Raw genomic sequence first — 10544 nt, forward strand, 5'->3', positions numbered from 1 at the left:
AAATGCACATTTTCAAAATTGCATTTGTGAATGTTGATTAAATAATGATATGTTGGTGTTTTTACAATGTTTTTTTCAATTTCATTTTTATAGCCTAATTGTAACATCTATTCTTGCACTATTCATACAATATGTTGGTTTTTATAGAGAGCTGTAATTCATATTGAACAAAAACGAGTTCATCCTATTGCACTGGCCCTCCACAACAGTCCCAGTCTTATGTGGCATCTTACAAAAATTAATTGCCCACCCCTGGCCTAGGGCATTCTGCTGCCCCCCGTGTGACACCTTCACAAAACACTATGTACCATGCAGTGCCACACATCTCCATGCCAGCAACCCATAGATGCTGGTCTTCCTAGTGCCTTGGCTAGTGTTCCCTCATGTGTGCCTCCCCCCTCCTGGATGCTGTATCAAGTGAATAACTCCCCCACACAGGTCAGCTCCTTACCACAACCAGATATGCTATCTGGCACTGTTGTTACCTCCTTCCCAGCTTAGTGCCAAACTTTCCCCTGCCTGCTGCCTCCTCTGTCTTCTTGGCTGCACCCACTGTTGTGACTCAGCCTGTAGCTCAGCCTCCTCCTCAGCCCCCCAACTTGTAGTTTCCTTACCTGATGCCCCTGAACCTCAAGCTCAAACTATATCAGCTACTGCTGGTGTCCTTTCCTTCTCTAACCTACAGGCACAACACCCACTCAAACTCCAGCTGGCATACCCCCATAGCTTCCGCCTTCACAACCCGCTGCTTCCTTCCATCCTCATCTGTAACAGCAAACAAAGGTGCCACTTGTCATCTTACCTGTGTACCAGACTGCTTCATTCAGGTCATGCCACAAAGGACCTTCATTTTCTGATTTAATTCATGATGACCCACAGGAATTTACAATGCTTTAGATGGCCCTTCATAACCTCCTATCCCCAAAGGAACCTCAAATATCATCAACCTTAAATATCATATCTTGCTGGATCACCTGAAGCTAGATTCTGCTTGACAACTTTCTCTCTCCTATGCCAACAGCCCATATCCTTACTCCCATGCGCTGGCTGCAGCAACAAGTGGAGATAGAATATGTGAGCCTTCTGGCTAAGCTGGAACCTCATACAATGTTGTTGATTTTGCAACCTTGCTGGAGGCTGAAGCAGAGTCCACCAGCAGTGCCTGTTTTGCCATTTATGCCCTACAGCATCATGTTCAGAATTCACAACCAGGTAATGAAGACATTCTCCAGGCTGTCCCCCAATCCTCCTATGTGGGCAATTGTCTACACAGTCTTCCCTCAGCCCATGAGGCCAAGAACCTGGCCTCAGGTGGGTTTGAGATCCATCAATGGGCCAGCAACAATCCTGCAGTCATTCAGCACCTACCCCCCAGTGCCTGATCTGCTTCTTCAGAGCTATGGTTGAAACCACTCAGAACCTCAAGGTGGAACCCTGGTGTGGCACTGTTCTACAGACAGCCTTGCTTACAAGTACTGACCAGTAAAGTACTCCTCCTTGATCCTCAGGAATGTATACAAAGTCCTAGCTAGTCAGTATGATCCCATATGGCTCTGTGGCTTATCTGAGGGAGGTGGATAAGAAAGGCCAGTGTCACCTGGTCTTTGTCATGGCCTGCTCCAGAGTAGCAACCAAATGTCAGCTTACAGTGCCTCACCTTGAATTGTGTGCTGCCTTCTCTGGAGCCCAGCTTATCCCAACTGCTCCATTCAGAACAAACCTTTCCGCTCAGTCACACAGTCCTTTGGTCAGATTCCACCACTGTGCTTTCCTGGATCCACTCAGAGACCTGTCGCTACAAAATCTTTGTCGCAAAGCAACTAATAGAGATCTTGGACTAACCCGGCAGATTGGAAGTATGTTTCATTCTCCTTGAAACCAGCAGATGACCTTACCAGAGGTATGGCTGCTGGAACTAGTAGTGCCACATCGCTGGACCACAGGACCTCCCTTCCTACACTTACCATCGGATCAGTGGCCCATACAGCCTCCTATTGCCCCCAAGAAAGTTGCCTTTGAGTGGAGGAAACCAGCATTCTGTGGTCACATAGTCACATAGAATAGTCCTTCATGTTATACTCCTGCTGACATCACAACCTCCTCCCTCTAAGCCCCTTGAATATACCATACTTTCCAGACTATTGAGCGCACCTGACTATAAGCCGCACCCACTAAAATTAAAAAGAAAAAAAAAAGTACATATACAGGCCACACTTATCTATAATATTAAGCTCGTTAGCCCGTAAAAATCTATAAATTAGCTGCATCGTTGTTTAAGCTTCAAAGCGTGTGAAAAAAGTAGCGGCTTATAGTCCAGAAATTACCGTACTGAGGTTGAGAACTGCATTCTATGACCTGCACAACAACAGAGTTTCCCTGAAGAGTACACACTTCTCCAGTCGGATAAGCCTGTGTTCCCTCTCACCTGAGTTTGAATCTGTCACCAGTCTGATCCATGTTGGAGGCCATCTGAGGAGAGGTGAAAACCTCTGCATCATACATCCTGTGGTGTTAGATCCAAAGCACCCAATCATTCAACTCCTAATTGGAGAAGATGACAAAAGCCTCTCCACCCTGGTCCTGAGAGTTTTTTTGCTGGTATTCACTGGCATTACTGGATTCTGAAAGGAATCCTGCAGCCAAGTTCTACCTGGATGTGTGGTGAGGGGCATTATCTTGTTGAAACATCCAGTTTTGACTTCGACGGAACAGTGCACGTGCAGAAGGGAGCATGTGGGTTTCGAAAATGACACAATATTTGGCAGAGTTCAATGTGCCATCACAGACAGTGAGATGACCAACACCAGCAGCACTCCTGCATCCCCAAACCATGTACTGTACATGCTGGAGATAATGCTTCACCTGGCCTTCTGCGTACCCTCACATTATCAGGAGGAGGATAAAGCTGGAAACTGGACTCATCTGACCCAAGAATCTTCTTCCAGTTCCTGGCTGTCCAGTTCTTGTGTGCTTGGACCCAACAACACTGGGCTAACCTCTGTCTCTCATTGATCAAAGGCTTCTTGACAACCTTGTAGGACCTTAAGCCACGATCTAAAAGTTGGCCACGTACAGTGCGGGTGGAACACTGGACACCAGTTTGGTTTGATCACTGCTGCTGAAGCTCCTGTGATGTCATTCCGTGGTTTACCCTGCACATGCAGATCAGGATGCGGTCATTTCCTGCTGAAGAAACCCTCGGGCGCCCAGATCTTGGTTTGTCTTCCAAGCTGTTGGTTCGTCTATATTTCTGCAGAGTGTATCCAACTGCTGAAGGACTACATCTGCACTTCCTGGCTATCTGGCAGTAGCTGTACCCTTCCTGGCTGAGAATCTGTATCTTCTAATGTGTTTCCTGCGTTAGGTTCCTTGTTTTAGCCATTTTTGTCTTTGAAGAACTTACAAATGTGCTGGCTTTATATAGACATGTAGCACGGCAACAAATACTGTGTCTTTTAATAAAAAGCATGACCTTCATTAGTGGATCACCGGTACCAAAATGACCCAATATTCAAAATTTCTTATGTATTTTTATGGAACCAATCAATTTTAAAGTTTTTAATGGCTTTTTTAGGATTTGTCTAGTAGTTTGGCTGTGACTGTACTACAAGAAATTGCACTTGAAGACCTAAGAGTGATTCTTAATGCAGTATTTCACAAATGCATGGGGTGTCTGTATATACTGTATACCACTGTATATATGGAAGCCTGTGAAGGTCTCACTCACAGGTCTCAAGAACTTTATATACAGTTAATCAGTGCTGTGTTTTCAGCTTTTCTGCTACTTGAAAATAAAATAGAAAATAAATTACTGCCACTTTAAAGTAAAAAAAAAAAGTGTGACAAGACATTCAGCTGACATTTGACATTCAAGTTGAATTCATCACATTTTCTCTTTGGGGTGAATCTTCCAACTGGTATATACAGATAGATACATTTTTTGGAATTATACTTGGTTTTCCTGCTTTGATACCAATTCATTCTCCATTTCCTTCTTGGCTTTAACCCTTTGAAGCACCCATACACATTTTTTGTGTTTGGATTTTAATGTCTAGCATATTTTATCCTTTTTTCATGCATATAGTTGATGATTTATGCAAAGGTTTTTTTTTTTTTACCATATATGGCAAATAGAGAAAATACCTGCTTTTTCCAATAGAGGGCACTCGCACCATATCCTCCCCCTCCTCAAAATGATTCCCACTAACCTAAGTCCAGTGCCCTATCTCAGTTTAGCAGAAGCCACTCCCTCCCAGCTTAATCATCTTACAGACAGTGTTGCAGACTCCCTGCATACTACTTTAGACTATATGGCTAGTCTGGTTCAGAATGCTGCAGCTAGAATGCTGACCAAATTGAGAAGGTTCGACCATATTACCCCGGTTTTAACCTCCCTTCACTGGCTCCCTATTCATGTTAGATCAGACTTTAAAGTTCTCTTAATGACTTATAAAATTCTAAATGGGCTAGCCCCCTTATACCTGTCTGATCTTCTTAACCCTTACATTCCCTTCCGTGCTCTGCGTTCTCAGAGTGCAGGGCTGCTATCTGTCCCCAGAGTCAAAAAGAAGTCAGCAGGCTGCAGGGCCTATCAGGCCCCTATCAGGCCCCCTTCCTCTGGAACAACCTCCCTATTGATATTAGACAGGCTGACTCAGTTGAGGCCTTTAAATCCAAACTAAAAACTCATCTTTATGCCTTAACTTTTAACTAGCATATTATTCTGGTTCCTATTTCAGGATACCATTTTTCCCTTGGCAGGTTGGGTCAGTCTCAATGCATCAGTTAAGATTAATAGTTAGTAAATGTTGTCCATGATGTCCTGCCGACGAGATTACTATTAACTGTCTTAATATCACTGCATCACTTTAACTGTATGTTCTTCCCTCAAGCACATTAGTGCCCAGGCTGTGCTTCTCTCTCTTTCTGCTACTGTCTCTCACTGCAGGGTTCTGCCTCCAGAGCTGGAGAGTCTCCTGCTGCTCCCATGATCCAGCTCAACCCATGATGCGACAATAATTAAAACATTTACTAGTGTTATTGATAGTGTTATGGTCTAGACCTGCTCTATATGTACAGTGCCTCGAGATAACTTCTGTTGTGAATTGGCGCTATATAAATAAAATTTGACTTGACTTGACTATATCGCCCCCTAAAAATGAGGACAAGATGCAAGCTCCTTGGTTCAACTCTCAAACCTGTACACTGAAACAAATAGCATAATAACAAGTAGGCTTGAAAGAATGTAGCATTCCACCAAACTAGAAGAATCCCGCTTAGCCTGGCAAGATAGTCTTAAAAGATATAATGAGGCCCTCTGTAATGCTAGAGGCGCCTATTACTCATCATTAATAGATGATAATAAGAACAACCCCAGGTTTCTTTTCAGCACTGTAGCCAGGCTGACAGAGTAACAGCTCTGTCGATCCATGCATCCCTATAACCCTCAGCAGTGATGATTTTATGAACTTTTTTAATGATAAAATTTCTACTATTAAAGACAAAATTAATCACATCCTGCCTTCAACCAACACTGATTTATATCACAACACAGCATCCATAGAGTCAGCTGTTCTGTATTAGATATGTTAAATCTGTCCTTATTAACAGGCTATATGCCACAGTTGTATAAAGTAGCTGTAATCAAACCTCTTCTAAAAAAACCCACTCTTGATCCAGACATGCTAGCCAACTACAGACTTATATCTAACCTCCCCTTTATTTCTAAGATCCTGGAGAAAGAAGTTGCAAAACAGCTGTTAGATATGGACTTCCACAAGGGTCGGTGCTTGGACCAATTCTCTTCACTTCGTATATGCTTCCCTTGGGCAACATTATCAGGAATCACTCCATAAATTTCCATTGTTATGCAGATAATAGCACATCTGTCAATGAAGCCTAACGAAACCAATCAGTTAGCCAAACTTCAGGCATGCCTTAGGGACATTAAAACTTGGATGACAAGCAATTTTTTACTATTGAACTCAGACAAAACTGAAGTCATTGTAATTGGTCCCACATGTCAGAAAAATACATTTTTCTAATGATGTAGTTACATTAGACAGCATTACCCTGGCTCCCAGCTCTACTGTAAAGAATCTTGGAGTTATCTTTGGCCAGGAAATGTCCTTTAGCTCACATATAAAACAAACTTCTAGGACTGCCTTCTTTCACCTGTGTAATATTGCCAAAGTAGACATTTTCTGTCTCAAAAGGATGAAGAAAAACTAGTCCATGCAATTGTTACTTCCAGGCAGCAGCACGATTACTGCCAGGAACTAGGAAAAGAGACTATATTTCTCCTGTGTTAGCCTCTCTACATCGGCTCCCAGTCAAATCCAGAATAGAAAATCCTCCTCCTCACCTACAAAGCCCTTAATGGTCAGGCACCATCATACTGTACAGATCTCATAGTTTCCTACAATCCCACTAGGACACTGCGCTCCCAGAATGCTGGTTTACTGGTGGTTCCCAGAGTTTCTAAGAGTAGAATGGGAGGCAGAGCCTTCAGTTATCAAGCTCCTCTACTGTGGAACCTTCTCCCAATTTCTGTCCGGGAGGCAGACACCCTGTGTACCTTTAAGAGTAGGCTTAAAACTTTCCTTTTTGATGAAGCTTATACTTAGGGTTGGCTCAGGCTTGAACCATCCCTTAGTTATGCTGCAATAGGCCTAGACTGCTGGGAGATTCCCCATGACACATAAAGCTTTTCTCTCATTCTCCCTCTCTCTCTCTCTGTTCAGTATGGATTCATATCCAAAGTTATATGTTACTAACTCAATATTTTCCCTTTCCCATAGTTGTGTGCTCTTCCATCTCTGTCTCCTCTTCTGTCACTTTCTGCAGGTATTTCTGCCTCTGGAGCTGTAGAGTCTGACCTACAACCCCACTCAACACCTGCTGATATAATTAGAAATTACTTGCACTGCCACCTTATTATTAACATTAATAATATATAATAATAAATAATAACAATAATAATAATAATAATAATAACAATAAAACATCAAATTTCTATAGCGCTTTTCAAGACACTCAAAGACGCTTAACAATATAACAAAAGAAAAGAGAAAAAGTAAAAAGAAATGAGTAAATTAAATAAAGTTGTAGTTATGTAAATGCCAGGTTGAACAGGTGGATCTTGATTAGTGCTTTGGAGGTCTGTAATGAGTCCAAGTTCCTGATGTGAGCTAAGCTAAGATTGAAACAGCTGTCATCCCTAGTCAGAAGTGAGGGAGGGACACCCCTTTCCAGACTCCAACAGTCCCATGACTACACCCCCACCCCCCCACCAGAGCTGGATGAGTGAGCGTGACCGTTGCAAGAGAAAGTGATGGAAACTAAGTAAGTACATACAACGAACTGGTTTTAATTAATAACGTTGTTAGCCACCGTGTGTTATATTTTTACAGCCAGTCATTTTTTCATGATTCGACATGACATGGTTATTAGCACTGCGTGGTTCGCTAATGCTAACACTACTTAGCTTGTCACTGTGGAGTGTTGAAAAATATTGTTAGCAAACTTCAATTTTTAGATGCCATTACAGCATTTTTAGGCAGTGGGCTGCCTTTTTGACACATACATTTGCTTGATTTACCTGCCACTCACATGTATTGGGCTGGACTCAGGCAGAAGGCTGAAAGCTATGCTAATGTTCAGGGTTGTGAAAGGAGTGCCTGCATCAGGAGAGCGTTTTGCTACAGCTTTTTCTTATATTCAGTTATTTTCTAATGTTCAGTTATTGTAATAGTTGACATGAATGTAAATGTCTTAAGTAAGGAGCAATTAATTACTCTTCCCAATCTTATTGTTAGGCCTTGTTGAGTATTTCCTGAATTTGATTTAAGACAGCCATTCTTCATTGTCACGGTCTTTTAACAGACAAAAATCTTATTTGCTAGTCTATGACAATGTTAACTGTAGTGTGGCTCTTCATCAAAATTGTGAAAATAATGTATTTGATGGTCAAATGTTACATCAGGTAGATTCACTTTTTTGTCTTTGATGTCCTGCAGACAGAGTGGCCGACTCACAGGAATGAGGAACATGAGGATATGGCCCACAGTTTCTGTTACCTTTTCTACACAGAATACCGTAAGATAAAAATCGTGAGATAAAAAGTCAAAATTATGAGATAAAAAGTCATAATTGTGAGATAAGAAGTCCAATTTATGAGATAAGTCAAAATGATGAGATAATGTCGAAATTATGAGATAAAAAGTCATAATTATGAGATAACATCAAAATTCTGAGATAATCATTCAAAATGACGAGATAATAAATTGAAATTATGAGATAATGTTGAAATTGTGAGATTAAAAAATCATAATATGAGATGATGTCGAAATTATGAGATAAACTGAAATCATGAGATAATGTCGAAATTATGAGATAAACTGAAATCATGAGATAATGTCAAAATTACTAGATAATAAATCGGAATTATGAGATAATGTCGTAATTGTGAGATTAAAAAATTGTAATTATGAGATGATGTCGAAATTCTGAGATAAATTGAAATCATGAGATAATGTCCAAATTATGAAATAAAATGGAATTATGAGATAAGAAGTCATAATTATGAGATAATGTCAAAATTATAAAATACTTTCACACAACACTCAAAGTAGCAGTTCTTTGGCGTGAGTTCTCCTATTTAACTTGACAGTGAAATGGATCGTGAGCACATTGAAGACTGTTTTAAATAGGGCTTTACAACAGATGAAATACTTAATTTGCTTGCTGATTCACACTGGATTATATGGAGCAAACACACCCTTGAAAAGAGAAGCAGGTCTTGTGTAGACAGAATAAAAATGATGTGGCTGAAGTGGCAATCTTCATTGAACAGCAGCTGGAAACATCTTGTCAGTGTCATGGTTACCTTATTTAGGATAACAATATTGCTGGAGAGACAGCTTGGTGCGCCACTGGAGTGCATGCAGACTTTTCCAAATTATTATCTCAATTTCAGTGTATCATCTCATGATTATGACTTACTATCTCTTTGACTTAATGTGAGCAGTTTTTTTCTTATATCGGTGGAAATGAGCTTCCATAGGCTGAAAACATTTGAACATCTAAAAAAATATGATGCTTTTATTTCAAAGTTGCAGATACAAATGGTAAGTATTACTGTAACAGCTGAGAAAGATACTGTCTCTGTGTGTGGCCTCTTTCATTTCCTCTTTGATGTTATATATATATTGTGATTTGTAAACATTTGTGCTGTTTATCAAACTCTTGACTTACCTTTTTGTCAAAATCCTGCTACAAACTGTCTCCACAGCACATAGAAGACATGGATTCACAGTTCAACAGTTTTCACTTCAAACAGGTTTTAGAGCAGTTTTAATCAGGAGTAACTTTTCTGTCAAAATCAGTTGGTGATAGAAAACACATTCTTCAAAATAAAACAGGGTTAACAGAGCCAGACGCTGAAATACACAGAGAAAGAAAGGGACACTTAAACACAATATGTCCTGTTTACACACCACAACCAGACAGACACATACATACACACACACACACACACACACACACACAACTGACATCTACACATTAACTAATGGGCCATTCTGATCAGTTAAACCTAGTTCTGAATACTTATGTAAATGTGATGTTAAAATATTTTCCCTTTTTCATTAATTTGCAAACATTTTTTAAAAACTTGCTCACTGGAAGTGAAGAAAAACCCATTAGCAAAATAAAAGCTCATAAAATAAATATACAATTAATAATAATAATAATAATATAATTAAATAATAATAATAAAACAAAAATATACAACAAAAATAATGACTAAACACGAAAAGGGATGGATTATTGGTGAAATATAAACTAACAAACAAATGCTGCAACTACATTGTCTTTTATAACACCAGACCACACCTTCCACTTTCTGTAAAGCGCTGGTCCTCACACACACCGCTGACATGTGTATTGATGGGTTTGCTAAATGTAGTGTTTTTTAGGAGCCATTCTGAAACAAAACACACAAGGTTTTGTTTTGTTTTTTAAAAATATATAGTATATAAAGATTAGCTCTCTAGAAGTTTTGAGATCTACCGGCTATTAATGGCTGCTGACACTTCTGCCTGCGCTGGTACCATCGCTATGGCAACCGTGAGGACACAAGCATCATCATAAGCATCTTCACAAGTATCACAAATATATTAAAAACTGTTAGAAACTTAGGAAAACGATAGTGAAAGGTGAGTGTTGTTTTCACTGTCAAAACTAGCGTAATACAAATTTATAACAGAATAGGCCTATAACATATTTATATAATGCTGTAAAGGCTGTCTAGCGCATCATAAGACTGGTGCCTTTTGACTAAGTTCAATCGGTAACATGACATTTCTGGAAAAATGAATGGACTAGCTTTTAGCTGATAATCTGTAACGGTCGGTAGACACAGTCTAATATCCCAAGCTAACCTGAGTGTGTGTGTGTGTTTGTTTTGTTTCAGAATGGCTCTAAAACAGATTAGGTACACAAAACCAGATTGTCCTTTTTTTCGGCTCCCACCTGTACATATC

At 40.1% G+C, this 10544-nt stretch overlaps 1 protein-coding gene across 1 annotated transcript in view; it reads left to right on the forward strand.

Moving 5' to 3' along the window:
• Nucleotides 1-309: 309 nt before the first annotated feature.
• LOC108890402 (anoctamin-1) overlaps nt 310-10544 on the forward strand; it is a 141195-nt gene continuing 130960 nt past the window's right edge. The window contains exons 1-3 of the mRNA XM_051073353.1: nt 310-438; nt 686-767; nt 1022-1311. Coding sequence (XP_050929310.1) covers nt 310-438; nt 686-767; nt 1022-1311 — 501 coding nt within the window. The remainder of the gene's footprint in view (nt 439-685; nt 768-1021; nt 1312-10544) is intronic.

This window comes from Lates calcarifer, linkage group LG10, assembly GCF_001640805.2.
Source record: "Lates calcarifer isolate ASB-BC8 linkage group LG10, TLL_Latcal_v3, whole genome shotgun sequence".
Classification (NCBI taxonomy): domain Eukaryota; kingdom Metazoa; phylum Chordata; class Actinopteri; family Centropomidae; genus Lates; species Lates calcarifer.